Genomic DNA, 19314 nt, shown 5'->3' on the forward strand with positions numbered 1-19314 from the left:
AGAATCCCATGACAGTTCAAGCTATCCATCCATCCATTATCTATACCGCTGAATCCGTCGGTCGGGTCGCGGGGGGACTGGAGCCTATCCCAGCTGTCAATGGGCGAGAGGCAGGGTACACCCTGGACAGGCCGCCAGTCCATCGCAGCAGTTCAAGCTAATATGACTAAAAAAAAGTTGCCGACCGCAGCTTTAAAGCAATACAATGTAACTTCTCAAAAAGCCCATTATGGAGCTCCCCATACAGGCTTGGAGGTAATGTACGGTTACACTGTCGTAAATACAACACCCTTTCACTTTCACGTTTCACGTTTGTTGACGAACCGGCGAGGAGTCAGAAGGTGCAAGCTATGTCGACCGAGAAGGTAAGAGTAATCAAATGTACCTGGAAGCGTGAGAGGGGTCTATTTGTTTTTGCGGTAGGTGTGCCAGAAAGCAAGTCCAAGTACTTCCGCTCAGCTCCCGGGCCGCTCCAGCAAAGTTACATAGCGCAGTTTTTCCAACTCAGACCCCCGAAGGGCATAGGAGACAGGCCAATCGTAATATTAAAACTCATTCTAGCCGCACAATTTTTTTCAAGCTGTTATTTTAAGGTAGAAATGTTACATAGTATTGCTTTAAGGCCTGAATTGAACTGTGCCGTTGGTTTAGTTACAGCATGGTAATAATGGCCATCGGCAGCAGAGGGAGCCCTGCACCAAGCCCTGCCATGCTGTCCGGAAGACCACTGTAAATATTTTGGTGACGTTACACTCCCATCCACCCATTAAGAAGAACATCAGCAGCTCTGGCCCTGCAGCTTGTGACAGCGCTGCTCTATTTCCTCCTCTGTGCCAACTAACCCGAATGTCTCTTTGATAACACAACTGCTGAATTTTCTCTTGCATCCCCACTGCTGAGTCTCCTGCAGCTTGGTTCTTGTGTGTATCATGCAGAAAAGAAGGAAGCCAGAGCCGATCCAGCTGAACCCGATCCCTGATGGAAACACGTTCAACGGCACCGGAGCCTCAGAGTGAGTGTCGATGATTATCTGATATTCACATTAGTGATACTCATCCACATCCTAATTGTGTTAGATTCGTGACAGCAGCCGATAACGTGCGTGTATCTGCGTGCGTGTGTACGTTCGTGTGTAAACTGAGACCCTGCACCAGATGTGTGTGATCTTACTGAACAATCCGAAAGCTGCAACTAAAGATCATTGTACTTATCGGTTGATTTATTGATTAATAATTGACATATATAGTGTGATACAATGTGGAGGTAAAAAAATACCCCTAATATTAATTATAGCTTTACATATCTTGGGCTATCCATCCATAGTTCATAGATTATTGAACAGTATTGTTATTTTAGTTATTTATCATTGTTTGGACTGTAAAATGTCAGAAAAGTGTTGAGAAATTGATTTAAAAAAAGAAAATGGTTACATTAGTAAAAACCCAGGAATAAACAGAAAATCAAGCGTTCTGCTTCTTAAATGTTTAAAAGCTATTTAAAGTGTCAGCAGCATATTTGTAGTTGTTGACTTATTGTTTTACCTTTAACCAGCAGTGAGACAGAGGGTAAAATTAGGATTTTTAATCAGAGGTAATCTGCCAATACAGTAATTTTGGAAGGTATAACAATGGTTTACTATTAAAATGAAAAATCCAGTTTGTGGACATTTATCTTTTTTCTGTTTGTAAATCATTCCAAGCTCTTAATATTTGGACTGCTAAAATAAAATGAGTTAAGAATTGCATAACCTGTGTTGTCGTGGTAGGATTTTTCATAGTTTAAATCATATGTCTGAAGACCATCAGTGGCAGCTGGAGTGAAATGTTTTGTAACTAAATGCAATGGATTGCAAAATTACATTTTTTTTCTCAAATTGCATTTTTTAATCTATCCAATAAATCAATAATCAGAATAGTTGCTCATTTTTTTTTTTTATTCAATCAGTTAATTTTTTAAGGTCTACTAATTCAGGAATGGGCTGACTTTAGCAGACACTACATGGAAAACATCTAAACTTTATTACAAATTCGTCTCTGTGAGCTGTAGGCTACCTCTGCAATGTTCAATAGAACCTGTTGATGATGACCTTATGTTTGGCGAGAGCTGTACACATTCCTGCTGCTGCTGGTGCTTCAGGGCAGGCTGTAATGGGTAAGGGAGCAGCACTTTGGGGTGAGGCAACAATCAGGAACTCTGAATCAGGCATTTGGAATCCTCCCTATATGTATAAGTGTGTGTATCCTCTAATACTGCTGCATTGTGTGACAGTCTGTTGACAGATAGTCTGCAGTCTGCCAGACTTGCTTTCCCTTAAATCTCACGCACTTTTTTGCTTAACTTTACATATAACTTAACTCCCGTAAGCCTCAATAAAAAAGAAAATGTACATTAGAATGAGCCTTTATGTTGTGTGGCACAGTCCAAAGATAACAAAGAGGTTTCTGAGTTCATTAAGAGATTGAATGAACCTAAATTCAGCATCTTATGTTATATGTTATACTCACAATGTTGCTATTTTACATGTGTTATAATTTTGATAGAGAGGATGTGTGGTCATTTTTGAGGCTTCAGTTTGATTTAAAATATAAGCACAATCTTTATCCTCCAAAAATGTAACTAATGTGTTAGTTTGACCAAAGCCAGACTTTTAAAATGCATATAAACACGTGTATGATTGAAACCGTACGAGACTGAGCTTATCTGGACTAACACACCCAGATAATACTGTTCTTGCTTGATTTACCCATGCATGTAGACACAAATGGGCTTCAACACGCAACACATGCTCCAGTTTGTTTTACATCTATTTCTGAAAATAGTCGAATATAAGTGTATTTTAATACAGCCAAATTCTTGATAAAGCTGTTCTCGTTCACATATTTTTTCTATATCTTTTGTCAGATGGCTAAATGTGTCAGAAATTACGACTTAAAAGCGGCCCATTAAGATTAAGTGGCTTAAATGATTTCCAGACCGCTGCAATGCTCCATTAAAATCCTAAATTTAAAACATCGTCATCAGACAAAACCACCATTCATGTAACTTAAAGAAGTCTGTGCAGTGAATTCGGCTATACTTTATGTACAATGAGCTCCCACAGAGAAAGTTAGAAGCGATGGGATGTCTTGTACGTCACAGTGTTCGATGCATACTTGGATAAGGATGATGGTTCAGTTAAATAGCCAAGTTGGGCTCCAGTAGCTCAGCTCACTTGGGTCTGTAACCCTCCTGGATGGGGGTTAAAAGCTCTCCATATCTTCATATACCACAACAAAAGCACCATAAATTATAGTCGGAAAATGATTCAGCAGAGGAAACCAACACTTCCAAACTGAACTAATTACAGGCTTCTGGATCGCACATTTGAATTTATTGCAGGTTGTGTGTGTATTTTATAGTTTCAGGTTTGATTATGTTCTGTTGAATGGCTGAATTAAGTAAGTGATTAATGACTGTGACAGTCAGTTTAAAGTCTTGAGTTTTTGAATAACTTCAGATCGATGTGCACTGAGGAACCCTCTTAATCAAATCACCTCCTCTAGAGTCAACACTTGTCAACCACTCCCGATGAAAAATCACCAATTTACATTCTGTAATCCAGCTTCGAGTATAAACTAATAGGCCTCTGAACTTGTGAGAGTTATGGAGAAACAGACCATTGTTTTCCAAAAGTCAGACTGGCGAATTACCTCAAGAAAAACAGTGTTTTTTCTTAATCTCCGAACATTGATGCTGCAAGGATTTTAAGGAGCAAGATATGTGATGTATGTGTTTGTGTATACGTGTATATGTTTGTGTAGCTAAAGCTAGAGCTTTACAGAAATCTGATACAAATCTTCACAGACCAGAAAAGTGGAGGATTAAACTTGAAAAACCAGGCTATAATCGCTCTGTGTGTGGTATGATGGGATAGGTTTGTTCTTATTCGGGGCTACCAGACTGTTAATATGATATCGCAAACAGGAGAAAGCTATTAACATATTTTGGGTGATTCAGACTCTCAGCTCTTTGTCACATCTGCCATTTTGGTTTGTTACAAATGAAAAGTACAGTTGTGTTGAATTTGAAACATTGGCCCAGTTACTTTAAATGTTCTGGTGAGCCAACAAGCACGCACAATAACAGGACATCCCCAACGTGGAATCAAGCCTTCATTGGGGCACCAGTGCTGTTCCTGCAATGAAAAGCAATCGACTGTCAGTGAAAAGCACTTTACATACTGTTTGTCAAAGTTGGATGGTCTCAAGCAATCCTCAGTGTGACATTAGCCATCTTGCCTTCATCGAACATTTTGTTTTGACATGGATGTTAAAGGCGGAGGTGTTAGCACCCTAGCAGTTGCAGTGAGCCGGCATGAACAATGGAATTTAGTCATCATTGCTTTCAGTTATGCAGATCTATGATTTTGTTACTGTCAATAGAAAAAATGTTTGTTCTGGAAATGAAATGTAAATCTATTAGACGACAATGAATCCAGTCTATTTTCTAAACCGTAGCTGAAGCAAACAAGAAAAAAAAGCTGTTTTGAATAGGGGAGGGAGGAAATGGCTGGTGTTTCCAAACATGGACTGGGTATGGACATTGTGTGGTTAAATTTGTACCACTAGACAGGATGACCGCATGCTGACACTAGCTACGAAATGGGTTGCATAATGGTCGTATATGAGCTGAATCCAATCGATGAGCCTCTTACTGAAACCAGACTGTTGAAAAGGAATTGCCATTCCAGCACGCTAAATGCTTTCACAGCGTGAAATGGCTGGCAGCCTTTGGGAAAGTGTACTGAGTGGCCCACATGATGCCAGCCAAATATGGAGTAATAACACAGGAGATGGGAGAGCAAATTAAAACGGCACTTTGTGATTAGATTTCGGGAGAGAATGCTGACAACAAATATATGCAACTTTACAGTATAAGTCTGTCCGTTGATAAGAAATTTCTCGTTTTTTTTTCAGATTACCTGTGCAAACTGATGAGGTTGAAACAAGGTGATGATTTTTTTCCGTTGCGGTCCATGACAGGACACGTAAATGGACACTGTGTACAGCTACTGTAGTCTTCCTCGCATATTGTGTGAAGAATGTGTTGCACTGCTCCTCTTCTCTGTATCTCCCACCTCCGCCTCCAGCTCTTGTCGACAGAACACCCACGCCGCCCACATCCAGCTGAAACTCAGCACTCCGTCTCCATGGATATGCGGGTTTGCTGTCAAAAATAAAAGCACTTAACGCTCTCCTTGCTGTGTGAAGCTGCACGGAGAGGAGGGTGCACTACCCTGCTCCAGCTGCTCTCCAGTGAGTTGTGGTTTAGTGCAAAGTAGAAAAAAAAAGAGATTATTATTACTAAGTTTGATGAGAGCCATAACATCACCAGATAATTCTATTTTAATGCAAGCGTGGCAGATTATCACTAAGACTTGGAAATGATCACACTTTAGTTGGTGAAGGTGGAAGAGGCCCAAATCAGACAAGTTTTTGTTTGATTCGGTGATTGCTGGCAGCACACAAAAAATGCAAACATTTACATTTGACAAGTAACTCGTCTTTACGTCACTCAACTGGTATATCCTGATAGAAGTGCCAAATGGCTTTGTGTATTGGAGAGGGGTTTGAGACGGTGCAGAGTGAATAAGGTCAGATGAAAACACACAGAATTAACACCGTAAAGCTCATTGCCATGACAACAGTGGAGGAGTACAAATCAGAGGAACTGAAAGCTTCTTTAAAGTGGGATCTGAAAGGGGAAAATTGAAACGGGCTTGCTGCAGGCTCGTTGGTTTGCCCTTAGAGGCAGGTGCCGTCGTGACCGTCACACCGAGGTCCGTCTGATTTCTGAGGATAATGAAATACAGAATATGATATGGGTGCACACAGTGTGGATGTATTCATAAAGGAGTTGTTTTGTGAATAAGATATGCATACTCTCTAAATGGATTCAATACGATACTCAGAAGAAAGCACCAATAATATGCTGATTTTTCTCTCTTTTTCATTCTGTTCTGTGTAAGAACAAACTTGGAGGCACTGCAGAAAAAGCTAGAGGAGCTTGAGTTGGATGAGCAGCAGCGGAAACGCTTAGAGGCTTTTCTGACCCAGAAGCAGAAGGTGGGAGAGCTGAAGGACGATGACTTTGAGAAGATCTGTGAGCTCGGTGCAGGCAATGGAGGCGTCGTCTTTAAGGTGTCACATCGACCCTCTGGTCTGATTATGGCGAGAAAGGTAAGCTGCATGTGCAACGTTATGTGGTTGTGAAAAGTTGTATTTACTTCCGAGATTGACTATCAAGCTGGTATGTGTGCATTTGAGTGGTTTCAGCTAGGGCTGGTTTATCATGGACATGAATTTCATGGTAATTTTGGGCATTCAGTTGCTTCTTTGATCTGTTCTGAAGCTGAGGTATACTGAGGCAGAGGGATTGTTCAGCATACTTATTCCGTAGGGAAAAAAACAAAAGCTTGGCGGCACAGTTTTTTAATTTATTTCTGTTTTTTTTAAATCAACACAGGGTCAAAAATACACTGTATAGACTTGGAAATATGCAAATACAGCGCACCTATTCGGTTGGATGTCCCTCAGAGAGTTGCACCATGATCAGACTCTGTTTGGAAGCCATCATCAAGCTTCTTGCAGAACTCTGGTTGGACATTAGATGTTGGCAGAAATGCGGCAGAGGACCCTGCCATTTCAGAGAAATCCTGTATTTCTATTCTTCTTACTTGATAAATGATAATGTAAATGTAAATTTGTAAACGTACTTTATTCATACAGCCCTTTACAGACAATCCTTATGGTGTACCAAAGTGCTTTACAGCAGGTAATAAATAAAGAGAAGAATAAGTTAAAACAAATAAAAACAATAAAAGAACAGTGAAAGCAATAAAATATAACAAAATCGATTAAGATAAACTAAGATAAAAGTGCCATCATACTATTGGGTATTAAAAGCAATCCTAAATAAGCAGGTTTTTAGCCCAGGTCAGAAATAAGACGCAGCTCGACGGGGAGCTTATTCCAGAGTCTGGGGTCGGCGACGGAAAAGGCTCGGTCACCCCAGTGTTTGTATTTTGACCTGGCCACTTCCAGCAAAAATTGATTTGTTGACCTCAGAGATCCTGGTAGAGCTCTGAGGACACTAGCAGGTAACACAAACCCAAGGATCCAAGAATGATTGCAGAAGAGATATTGTATTTTTCCCTTTTTAACATAAACTTACTCTTCCTGTGAATAACTTGTTTTACCAAAAAGAAACAGATGGTATGCTCTGTAATATGCATCTTCAGTTGAAAAATAAATTTTCTATGTTGTTTGTGGATTTTGCTTTGAATTTATCTCAACTTTGAAAATTAAAGTTGGTAAAGTTGTTCAAATTTGAATTGTACTGAAAAGAATTTTTGGTTTAAACGGCAATATGAAAGTCATGATCCACTTCCCCTAAGACCTTTCATAGCTTTGACACTCATCACTCGTTAGATAACATGAAGATTTTCTTTTGCTGCAATCCTTAGAATCCTGTTTACTGAAGTCATTCATGTGATCAAGGCCTGGCTGGAAAACAGCACAAGAAAATAAATATTTTCTAACATTCAGCACCACTGAACTAATTATCAAAGTGGTTGTTGATCAAATGTGCACCTGTGTGTGTGTGTGTGTGTGTGTGTGTGTGTGTGTGTGTATGATCGCAGAGTTTCCAAGGTGTCTATGAAATAAAAGCTGAGGTTTCCTGTGTTCCAGCTAATCCACTTGGAGATTAAACCAGCCATCAGGAACCAGATCATCCGGGAGCTACAGGTGCTACATGAGTGTAACTCGCCATACATTGTTGGCTTCTATGGGGCTTTTTACAGCGATGGAGAAATCAGCATCTGCATGGAGCATATGGTACAGATCTGTGAAGTTTTGCCTGCCAATGTTTTCCCATTTGCATTCACTTATGAGAGAGTTATTTCCACAAACTGTACTTTAGGTGCCCAATTTTTTTTCTTTTGTGTCCAGCCTGGCATAAGAAGTGTTCCACAAATATTTCTAAGAACAAAATGCACTCCATATTTTTCCTTCCATATTGCTTGTAGGATGGTGGCTCTCTGGACCAGCCGCTGAAGAAAGCAGGCAAGATCCCAGAGCAGATCCTTGGCAAAGTCAGCATTGCTGTGCGTAGTTCCAGCACTTCTTCCACCTATTTCATGCTCTGGCAGGCACACTAATTATTTTTCTTGTGCATAAAACTGGATTTTTGAAGAATGAGTATATATGAATACATACTAGAAGATCTTGTTTTGCAGTACCAAATGTTCTGTCCTGTACTGTGCTTATATGCATGTTTCTTTTTGTTTGTTTTATTAATAGGTCATTAAAGGGCTTTCCTACCTGCGGGAGAAGCATAAGATCATGCACAGAGGTCAATGACTATTAAATTTACTATCCAATCTCCAAAGTAGGAATGAGATGTAGTGCAAAGCCAACATCAGATGTTTAAAATTGGAATTTTGTATTAATTTATCTATTTATTCTAATAACACTAAAAAAGAAGTTTAAAAAAAGTTGGGGCAACAAGACAAGTGATGTAATGCTAAAAGAAAAAAAAAAGGAAAACACCTGCGGGAACATCTCAACTAATCATTTTAATCGGCAAAAGCATGATGTAGTATAAGAAAAACGAAGAAAATTCATCATCCACACTACATCATCTGTTTAAGGCTGTAATCCGCCAAACCAATGTGAAGGACTAGCTGCGACAAAGGGCTCCCTCTTGTGTCTCCTTACATTTCCAGCTTCTGGTTAAAAGAAAAAAGAAAAAAACACTCAGACTAAATCCATCTGCAGATTAGGCCGTATGATCATCCTCTTGCATCAACAACACTAGGAAAATATTTAGCTTTCAAGTCTACTACAGTTAGTAACCTCAGTTTCCAAACACTGATAAACAGACACCATAAATAATTGAGGCAACATTGATCGTTCAACAGTCGCCTATTCGCAAACCTGGCCTTAAATAAATTTTGCACGAGTAACTTGAGGAAGATATTCACCTCACAGTGATTTAAAATGTCAGATGCAGCTTAGACTTTGCTTGTAAAGAAATGTTAAAAGACACGAACCCTGCAGCATTGGTTCTGTGCTGCTTCTTGTCCCCTGTTGAACGCTGCACAACCCTCTTTCAGATGTCAAGCCTTCTAACATCCTGGTGAATTCCCGTGGTGAGATCAAGCTGTGTGACTTTGGTGTGAGCGGACAGCTCATAGACTCCATGGCCAACTCCTTTGTGGGTACTCGTTCTTACATGTCGGTGAGTTCAAGAAATGTGTTTTGCATTCAGAATTCTGCGACAAGGTCTCAGATGTATTTTTGGAAAAGAACAAGATCTCCTTATCTGCACCTTTCAAACTGGTAAGTCAGTAACTGCTGTCGTTGCGGCTGATAATTGTGATTTGTGCAGCCAGAGCGTTTACAGGGGACCCACTACTCTGTTCAATCAGACATCTGGAGTATGGGTTTGTCTCTAGTTGAAATGGCCATTGGACGCTTCCCTATCCCCCCACCTGATTCCAAGGAGCTGGAAAAGATTTTTGGATTCCCAGTGGAAGGGGAGGCAACCTCCAGCGAGTCTTCCCCAAAACCACGGCCTCCTGGGCGACCGGGCAGTTGTAAGTTTTGAGAAGCTTTATTCAGCAGGATTTTTACCACTAGCAACCTTTTTCATATATTCGATTACTGTAATGCTCTTTTAACTGGACTTCCCAGAAAGAGCATTAAACATCTGCAGCTCATCCAGAACGCTGCTGCTCGAGTTTTAACCTGGACTAAGAGATCTGAACACATCACACCAGTTTTGAAATCTTTACTCTGGCTTCCAGTCAGTCACAGAATAGATTTTAAAAGCTTACTGATGGTTTACAAATCCCAGAACGGTTTAGGGCCAAAATACATCTGTGATATGTTTAGAGAATATAAACCCAGCAGAGCTCTTAGATCCAAGGACTCAGGTCAGCTGGTCCAGTCCAGAGTCCAGACTAAACATGGAGAAGCAGCATTTAGCTGTTATGCTGCAAACAAGTGGAACAAACTGCCAGTGGAGATTAAACTTTCACCAAATGTAGACATTTTTAAATCCAGGTTAAAAACATTTCTTTTCTCATGTGTCTATGCATGAAATATCTTTTAACTTATCTAGACTGTTGCTTGTTTTTAAATTCATTTAAATTATTTTATTTGTTTCTCTTTATATTCTTTTATGTATTTTTAATTATTGTATCACTCCCAAAAGCATATGGACCAGATAGCAGACCTCCAATGGCTATATTCGAACTGCTTGATTATATTGTCAATGAGGTGAGGTTGCACGCCGTCATGACCATGCATATACTCGCATTTTACAAAAGATACTGTGCTAACTGCGCTTTATTTTCAGCCTCCACCAAAGCTACCTGCAATATTTAGCGCTGAATTCCAAGACTTTGTTAATAAGTGGTACGTAGTAAAAAGGATTATATTTCCATGAAAATCCAGGTTGTCATCATTTTATGCCACCTACTGGTTTTCAAACCAATTCCATATTTAAGACTTTGTTTTTGTTGCAGCTTGGTTAAAAATCCTGCAGAGCGAGCAGATTTGAAGCAGTTGATGGTGCGTGTTTACATTTCACTGCATTTCCACCATCTAAATTCTCAAATATTTTACCATTGTTAACTTTCATTTCCAGGTGCATCCTTTTATTAAACAGTCTGAGGCAGAGGAAGTGGACTTTGCTGGTTGGTTATGCAGCACCATTGGACTTAGTCAACCGGTGACACCCACCCACAGTACTGCAATGTGAGATCTGCCCCCTGAATGACAAAGATCTGATCACAAAGTCCTCTAAAAGACCAATTTTTATTATTCTTGAAAACAATGTTTATACTGAGTAAGCAATGGATTTAAGTTGTGCAATCAATCGTTGAATATTTAGTGTGCTAACTTATATGCAGGCATGCAAACTGGTAAGGGGTGAAAAAGGTGACAAGGGTACACGGACACACGGCACGCGCGGAAAAGCGGAAACATGAGACGCATTAAGTTGTAAATTATACAAAATATATATTATAAAATATACAATATGTCCCATTTGCATTAAGTAGAGAACAGCTGTGCAGCATAAAAGATGAATTTATAGGTACAGTAGGCCTATCAATTGCATTTACTGTACTATTATGTGTTTGATATATAACATCACAGGTCTTCAAAAACATTTAACTGTAGTATCATACATTTAATTACATTAAATTTAACGAAAAAGTTAGTCCCATGGTCCTTAAAGGGATACTACAAGTATGTAGGATTAAAAGTTTAATTAATTACTGCCCCAAGACAGCCTATGCTTAGTAATAGCCTGAACGATAACTCTCCCGACCACTTTCGCGGTCCGCTGTCATTAAACCATTAAAGTGAACGTTTGGCATGCCGAGCCAAACGAGCTCCACGGGAAAAACTTATATCAGCAATTCACTTGACGTACCGCCAGAGACAAATTTGTATCGACAGCTGGCACTCTAACATGAAAAACATTCTCGCGGCAAGCTTAGTTAAACGGCATTTTTTCATGACAGTGTGAGTTTTGAGACATGCATGCCACGAGCACTACGTAATCCTACATTGTGCCCCTTTTAACTTCGATTGATGGTGCATCATACTGGATGAACACGAGTGCACCTGTAGGCTGTCATCATCAACGGGGGTGTGGGCGAACAGCGAGGGGATGGGGGTCGCACTCTCAAATACGACCTGTGGCAGAGCTCTCCGGACTCTGCATTGATAAACTCACGACGAATGAAACGACCTCCTCAAATGGGCAAAATGTTCCCTTTCCGTGATTATCGGAGGGTATTATGAAGGGGCATACCTCGTTAAAAAGCCAAGTCCGGCGACAATTAAGGTCTCCATTGACATTGGCTAAAAGTATTAGCAAAGCCCTGAACTTGTGTGGAAGGCGCTAGTTAGCCACTCTACAGTTACCTCGAGTAGCACTAACACAAACGGAGTTCTGTGAGGCGGTGAAATATCGAGGAATTGTAGACTATTTCAAGTCTGTTATCAAGACATTTAGCTGACACTTGTATTAAAGACACTATTAAAAGCACATTAATTGATCTAACGACACAATTCGTTATGAAGACTATTTCAGGACATCAGTCAAATTGTAGCATTTTAGCTTCAGAAGACATTAATCCCTACCTGTCCTTGTCGCAATTTCCACCGTGTGGGGGTGGGGGGGTGGGGGGAATAGGGGTTCGCCCTCCTCACTTCTGATTGGTGATAGTGCTTCTCTCACACGCCACTCTTGTCAGTCATTTGTTGTCACGAGAAGAGAGCGGCGGTGATAGGTCTAGTGTTGTTTTGAGGTTCACAGTTCCACTCGCTAGTTGACATGCTCACCCCCCCCCCCCCCCATTTTTTTTTTCTCCTCGGATCTACGCGATTCAGAAGAATGACCCATTTTGATTTCAAAACGGCGAATTTCGCCGAAAGGTGGCAAGTTTGCATGCCTGTATATGCCAAATTAAGTGATTAATTAAATTTTGGGCAACCTCGCAGGCCCAACTGGTAAGCCATCTTTTTCTAAAGACAAAGTTCTGAAAAATGCTGCTACACCTTTGTGCTTGATATTCCTTTTTATCCCTACCCCCGCACCCTTTACATAGCAAAAAGTCTCATCTTTGTTAGCTTACGTGATATTAATCTTGTGAATTAAAAGTTTGAATGACACCAACGACTCTTATTTGAAAGAACTGATTTATTCATTGAACTCCAGTCTGTATGTAAAGATTTGCCGTCTTGGCGTAGGGGTTCAGTTTGAGCATAATCTTCAAATTCTTCAGAGGATTCTTCTTCAGAACTCTGCGGTTGATCTTCTTGCTGTAAAGACAGTAAAGCTCAAGTTAACCAGTGAACGTCTGACAAACTAACGCATAAGTGATTCACTTTCTGCATTGCTCAGGACTTCCATATAATCAGGGTTCAGAAACACGGACCTGAAGTGGAAAATCATCATAGTTGACGGGACAAAGGTTTAAAATAAAGGGATGACACGTACTTGGGAGCACGAAGTGCTTTCTGGATCTCCTCACTCTTCAGAATCCTGCTCAGATCTGTGTTGGTCATCTTGTGCATTGGAAGGCTGAAACAAGAAGCATTTACAAATTCAAATTCAACCGAATGGAAACTTATGAACAGTAAAACTGGATGAATACGGTGTTGCTCAAACTCAGAACTTCGTTAAATATCAGGTGGTTCAAAAACACGGACCATGAAGTGGAAGCTCATCACTGTGATGTACAAATACAGCATACTGTATATTTTGAATGTAGTACAGAGAGCATAGTACTCCAACACTCACTTGTAGCCAATCTTCAGGGAGGATGGTTTACGCCAGGTGCCGTAGGCTACAGTTCTTTACGCTGGATCCGTCTACGGTTCCTCATCTTACCCTTACCAGCACGCATGCACTGAGAGGCGTAGACCTGAGAACACAAAGTTTATATGAATCTAATGAGCCAATTGGAAGGTGGAAAAAATAAAGAATGTCTAAATAAAAAAAAAAGTTAATCCATTCTGAAAGTCCAATCATTCACAATAAATCCCACCAAAAGCAGATCATTCTGATCTCAATGCTAAATTCCATAACACATCAGTATCAGATAACAGTTATCAATTTATACTTCATTTAAATGAGTTTTGTTTTGTTCAAATATTAGGATTTCAGTCTCTCTGGTGAGTGAAGCAACCTCGAGTTTAATTGTATTCACCTTCTTGATGTCATTCCAGGCTTTAAGCTTCTTCAGCAGCAGCACTGCGTCCTTGGTCTTCTTGTAGCCTTCAACTTTGTCTTCAACTACCAATGGAACCTCAGGGATTTCCTCAATGCGGTGTCCTGATAAACAACATCTTCATGTTAGCCAAAGATGATCGATAAACAAGCTGACATGGTGCCAATGTTACCCGACCTTGCTCAGAATTTAAAATCACATCAATTCTCTGACGGCTTTACGACAGCAGGCAACTGTCACCGTTCACAGAATCAGACGCAAATTACACCATCGTGGCAAATAAAAATTTGAGGTAAATTGACTGAACTGACCACTTAATTAAGAGTACATGCATATGTCATGGAACTACATTTTTGGAGCTTACCCTTGGACATCACAAGCGCAGGAATAGCAGAGGCAGCCAGGGCAGAGCACACGGCATAACGCTTCTGGGGTGTATTGATCCTGCGGTGCCAACGGCGCCAGGTTTTAGTGGGAGCAAACATGCGACCACCACGACACATCTAAACTAAAGTCAAGGAAGTTTGACACTCAAGTAACAAACGCTGAAAATACTTTATACCTGCTCAGACTCAATGTTCACCATACATCTGTGCCAGCATATGACAGTAGGCATTCCGTCACTGGTCACAGAGTCAGACGCAAATTACACCATCACAGCAAGTCTGCACATTTAGATTTGTCAGTGGCATCTAGATTATAAACGGTGGAACAGTTCATCTCTGAGCAAAAGGATACATTTCCAAACGCACCCTGACCAGAACGGTGAGTACCGCCACCTCTCACACGGGGGATACGGGCCACAGCTCTTCCTGTTCCCCAGGACTCTGCACTGGTCTGGTGACCTGAAACGTAAACACTCAATTTTAGTGACAATCACAGAGCACTAGCTATTAAAACATACATGCAGAAATGAGATAAACACTCACCTGCCAGCATATGGGGGACAATTATTTTGTGCATGTTGGTGTGCACAAAGTTATCAGGGCAAATTGGGGCCTTCCATATAGTAGGTATGGCTACATTCTTGTAGTCATCTGAAAGCCTCCACATTTCTTGAACTCACTGACATGCAAGTACCCACAAAGGAGTTGGCCAAGGAGTCTATGAGGTGTTCGAAGACCTCTAAAAGGCCAATTTTTACTATTGTTGAAGACAATGTTAATACAGAGTGAGTAAGCAATGGATTTAAGTTGTGCAATCAATCGTTGAATATTTAATGCAAACTTACATGCCAAATTAAATTAATTCTATTTCAGGCCACCTTGCAGGCCCAACTGGTAAGCCATCTTTTTCAAAAGACAAAGTTCTGAAAAATGCTGCTACACCTTTGTGCTTGATATTCCTTTTTATCCCTACCCCCGCACCCTTTACAAAGCAAAAAGTCTCATCTTTGTTCGCTTATGTGATATTAGTCTTGTGAATTATGTTTGAATGACACCAATGACTCGTATTTGAAAGAACTGATTTATTCATTGAACTCCAGTCTGTATGTAAAGATTTATGCCTTGGGTTGAGCAGGTGCTGCCTTCTTTACGGGCCTTTTCTTGGGTTTCAGCATCTTGGCCTTGATCTACAGAAAGACGAGCAAACCAGAACTCGCCGTCATTATCAACAATTACAATCCTTACTTCCATCTTGAGGGTGTTGTCCAACTATCAACTACTTACAGAAGGGTCATGCTGCAGGATGGCATGACGTCTTGCCGTCTTGGCGTAGGGGTTCAGTTTGAGCATAATCTTCAAATTCTTCAGAGGATTCTTCTTCAGAACTCTGCGGTTGATCTTCTTGCTGTAAAGACAGTAAAGCTCAAGTTAACCAGTGAACGTCTGACAAACTAACGCATAAGTGATTCACTTTCTGCATTGCTCAGGACTTCCATATAATCAGGGTTCAGAAACACGGACCTGAAGTGGAAAATCATCATAGTTGACGGGACAAAGGTTTAAAATAAAGGGATGACACGTACTTGGGAGCACGAAGTGCTTTCTGGATCTCCTCACTCTTCAGAATCCTGCTCAGATCTGTGTTGGTCATCTTGTGCATTGGAAGGCTGAAACAAGAAGCATTTACAAATTCAAATTCAACCGAATGGAAACTTATGAACAGTAAAACTGGATGAATACGGTGTTGCTCAAACTCAGAACTTCGTTAAATATCAGGTGGTTCAAAAACACGGACCATGAAGTGGAAGCTCATCACTGTGATGTACAAATACAGCATACTGTATATTTTGAATGTAGTACAGAGAGCATAGTACTCCAACACTCACTTGTAGCCAATCTTCAGGGAGGATGGTTTACGCCAGGTGCCGTACAGTTCATCCAGCTTGCGGAAAGCGCTTTCAGTCCAGATGCAGAACCGTCCAACATGACCACCAGGGGCGAGCCTCAGCAGGTTCAGTTTGTTCACATTCTGCAGAGTGATGCCTGCATAATACAGACAAACACTTGTACAATGAGGAATCCATTTATTCAATGAGAAAAACTAGTAACTATCAAGTCAAACCATTCAACGCTATGATCCATAACATTTAATACTTTAAATAACTTTTGCATGAATACAGAGCTTTCCAGAGTTAAAAGCATTAAAAGGAATTATTGTCCGTTTCCATCATCCATTTTCATCTCCATTACACCACAAGCATCATATGATAAAGCCTTAGAAGATCAAGTTATGATATTCATTTGCCCCAACTTATTTTTATTCCGATAGGTAATTCACCTGGAATATTCCTGAAGGCTTTGGTTAAACCAGCGTCTTGGTTGTAGACGATGCACGGACCTTTGCGCTGGATCCGTCTACGGTTCCTCATCTTACCCTTACCAGCACGCATGCGCTGAGAGGCGTAGACCTGAAAACACAAAGTTTATATGAATCCAGAAAAAAAGGGAAAAACAGAAGCGCTGCGAGGATCCAAGTCTTAAACACAGGTGCTCAAACAGTCTTTGTGGGTGGTAAGTATTATAAGAGAAAAGGCAGGAAACTGTGGCACTCCGGTTTCATTATTATTTACTTTTCTTAAGGCAAAGTCCTTTGCCTTAAGAAAAGTAAATAATAATGAAACCGGAGTGCCACAGTTTCCTGCCTTTTCTTTTATATGAATCCAATGAGCAAATTAGAAAAGATAGATGGAATAAAGAAAGTGTTACAAAATAAAAATAAGTTAATCCATTCTGAAAGTCCAATCATTCACAATAAATCCCACCAAAAGCAGATCATTCTGATCTCAATGTTAAATTCCATAACACATCAGTATCAGATAACAGTTATCAATTTATACTTCATTTAAATGAGTTTTGTTTTGTTCAAATATTAGGATTTCAGTCTCTGGTGAGTGAAGCAACCTCGAGTTTAATTGTTTAATTGTATTCACCTTCTTGATGTCATTCCAGGCTTTAAGCTTCTTCAGCAGCAGCACTGCGTCCTTGGTCTTCTTGTAGCCTTCAACTTTGTCTTCAACTACCAATGGAACCTCAGGGATTTCCTCAATGCGGTGTCCTAATAAACAACATCTTCATGTTAGCCAAAGATGATCGATAAACAAGCTGACATGGTGCCAATGTTACCCGACCTTGCTCAGAATTTAAAATCACATCAATTCTCTGACGGCTTTACGACAGCAGGCAACTGTCACCGTTCACAGAATCAGACGCAAATTACACCATCGTGGCAAATAAAAATTTGAGGTAAATTGACTGAACTGACCACTTAATTAAGAGTACATGCATATGTCATGGAACTACATTTTTGGAGCTTACCCTTGGACATCACAAGCGCAGGAATAGCAGAGGCAGCCAGGGCAGAGCACACGGCATAACGCTTCTGGGGTGTATTGATCCTGCGGTGCCAACGGCGCCAGGTTTTAGTGGGAGCAAACATGCGACCACCACGACACATCTAAACTAAAGTCAAGGAAGTTTGACACTCAAGTAACAAACGCTGAAAATACTTTATACCTGCTCAGACTCAATGTTCACCATACATCTGTGCCAGCATATGACAGTAGGCATTCCGTCACTGGTCACAGAGTCAGACGCAAATTACACCATCACAGCAAGTCTGCACATTTAGATTTGTCAGTGGCATCTAGATTATAAACGGTGGAACAGTTCATCTCTGAGCAAAAGGATACATTTCCAAACGCACCCTGACCAGAACGGTGAGTACCGCCACCTCTCACACGGGGGATACGGGCCACAGCTCTTCCTGTTCCCCAGGACTCTGCACTGGTCTGGTGACCTGAAACGTAAACACTCAATTTTAGTGACAATCACAGAGCACTAGCTATTAAAACATACATGCAGAAATTACCATAAACCACTCATGGGCAAATGCACTCACCTGCCAGTTCGCTGACAGCATATGGCTGGCGATTATTTTTGCGCATGTTGGTGTGCACAAAGTTAACAACATCAGGGCGAATTGGGGCCTTGAACACAGCAGGCATGACTACATTTTTGCCTGAAGATTCTCCTTTCTCGGAATACACCGAGATGAGGGGTCGGGCACAGGCCTAAGAAAATTAAATGAATATTTAGCTTCACACATTCCTAAGCAACAACTATAATATATACATCGGCTAAATAAACATGTACATCTTTGATCAAGTGTAAAAACTTGTCTTCACAGCTACAAGCTTACCGAACTAACTGTTGCTCAATTACATTAAAGTATGTCACCCGGTGAAATAACGTTACAGTACAAGTGCAATACATATGCACGTGTAATGATACTTTTTTTTTTCCTCTCTCAATTGAGCCCAAACGAAATCTGTTGTCAGCCCCATCTTAGCACATTACTGCTAACATGACTTCACACGGTCTTTTCAACGTTACCCTGAACACTCCCTGGAAATAACGAAAGCCCTAGGAGAAGAACAAATTGTCTTCAGTGATGGAATATACCCCAAATACGAGAATTTAGCCATCGTTAAAACACTCAAAATCAGCTAAATTAACTGCCACTGAAAAAACAGCTACACGTGTAACTTGGTAAAGCTACTCATAGTGCTTGTCCAAAATGGCCCCTCGTGTTAGCTGTGCTAGCCTAGAGCATTCTCTTCACTGCTGAATTTAATATAAACGTGAAGTTTCCAAAGTGAAATTCTACAAAATTATTCACGATGTATATAAAATGACACAAATGGAACCACTTCTATAGGTCACCAACAGCGATATGAGTGTATTTCTCACCATTTTCGGTAACTATTTTTCGGCTCGCCGGTAACCACGCTCCACACGCTATGGCGGCCACAGTGAAAAGGAAGTTGGTAAGTCACCCGTCGTGCTTTATGCCTCCGCCTCAGAAGAGACCACTTCCGTTGACAGTGTTATTTCGTCCATTTTTGTGCTTAACTTCCTACAAATACAATTGATTAAAATTTAAATCAATATATGAATACCATTATTAAATGTGTTACATATAATCCTCATCTTTAAGTAGAAGAAGTAAAGATGGCTCCCGCAGTTGGGACTACTTCTTTACTCGATGTTGGCGCAGCACGAACGGAGTGACCG

General features: G+C 40.6%; 2 protein-coding genes, 8 non-coding genes and 1 pseudogene across 10 annotated transcripts; 1 reads left to right on the top strand and 10 right to left on the bottom strand.

Moving 5' to 3' along the window:
- The first annotated feature begins 763 nt into the window (after positions 1–763).
- Positions 764–10978, top strand: map2k1 (mitogen-activated protein kinase kinase 1). The gene is made up of 11 exons (XM_075469945.1): positions 764–1012; positions 6008–6218; positions 7731–7877; positions 8069–8146; positions 8343–8394; positions 9158–9282; positions 9433–9640; positions 10261–10325; positions 10405–10463; positions 10574–10619; positions 10696–10978. The coding sequence occupies exons 1-11, from the start codon at positions 930–932 to the stop codon at positions 10807–10809; spliced, it is 1188 nt and encodes a 395-aa protein (XP_075326060.1). The 5' UTR covers positions 764–929; the 3' UTR covers positions 10810–10978.
- A 1773-nt stretch (positions 10979–12751) lies between these two features.
- On the bottom strand, positions 12752–15084 carry LOC142384865 (large ribosomal subunit protein uL4-like; annotated as a pseudogene).
- LOC142384938 (small nucleolar RNA SNORD18) lies at positions 12959–13025 on the bottom strand. The gene has a single exon (XR_012770127.1). It is a non-coding gene; the product is annotated as a small nucleolar RNA SNORD18 (small nucleolar RNA).
- Positions 13230–13300, bottom strand: LOC142384935 (small nucleolar RNA SNORD18). The gene has a single exon (XR_012770125.1). It is a non-coding gene; the product is annotated as a small nucleolar RNA SNORD18 (small nucleolar RNA).
- LOC142384943 (small nucleolar RNA SNORD16) lies at positions 13975–14073 on the bottom strand. Its single transcript, XR_012770132.1, has one exon. It is a non-coding gene; the product is annotated as a small nucleolar RNA SNORD16 (small nucleolar RNA).
- LOC142384940 (small nucleolar RNA SNORD16) lies at positions 14359–14457 on the bottom strand. The gene has a single exon (XR_012770129.1). It is a non-coding gene; the product is annotated as a small nucleolar RNA SNORD16 (small nucleolar RNA).
- Positions 15085–15243: 159 nt separating the features above from the next.
- LOC142384032 (large ribosomal subunit protein uL4A) lies at positions 15244–19083 on the bottom strand. The gene is made up of 10 exons (XM_075469946.1): positions 18991–19083; positions 18140–18311; positions 17931–18037; positions 17557–17695; positions 17172–17296; positions 16520–16649; positions 16068–16224; positions 15765–15848; positions 15466–15586; positions 15244–15368 (listed from the first exon to the last, which is right to left on the bottom strand). Exons 1-10 carry the CDS (start codon positions 18991–18993, stop codon positions 15297–15299), a joined length of 1110 nt encoding a protein of 369 aa, XP_075326061.1. The 5' UTR covers positions 18994–19083; the 3' UTR covers positions 15244–15296.
- On the bottom strand, positions 15661–15727 carry LOC142384939 (small nucleolar RNA SNORD18). Its single transcript, XR_012770128.1, has one exon. It is a non-coding gene; the product is annotated as a small nucleolar RNA SNORD18 (small nucleolar RNA).
- On the bottom strand, positions 15932–16002 carry LOC142384937 (small nucleolar RNA SNORD18). Its single transcript, XR_012770126.1, has one exon. It is a non-coding gene; the product is annotated as a small nucleolar RNA SNORD18 (small nucleolar RNA).
- On the bottom strand, positions 17372–17470 carry LOC142384944 (small nucleolar RNA SNORD16). The gene has a single exon (XR_012770133.1). It is a non-coding gene; the product is annotated as a small nucleolar RNA SNORD16 (small nucleolar RNA).
- LOC142384942 (small nucleolar RNA SNORD16) lies at positions 17756–17854 on the bottom strand. Its single transcript, XR_012770131.1, has one exon. It is a non-coding gene; the product is annotated as a small nucleolar RNA SNORD16 (small nucleolar RNA).
- Positions 19084–19314: the final 231 nt, after the last annotated feature.

The sequence above is a fragment of the Odontesthes bonariensis genome, chromosome 7 (assembly GCF_027942865.1).
Source record: "Odontesthes bonariensis isolate fOdoBon6 chromosome 7, fOdoBon6.hap1, whole genome shotgun sequence".
NCBI lineage: Eukaryota > Metazoa > Chordata > Actinopteri > Atheriniformes > Atherinopsidae > Odontesthes > Odontesthes bonariensis.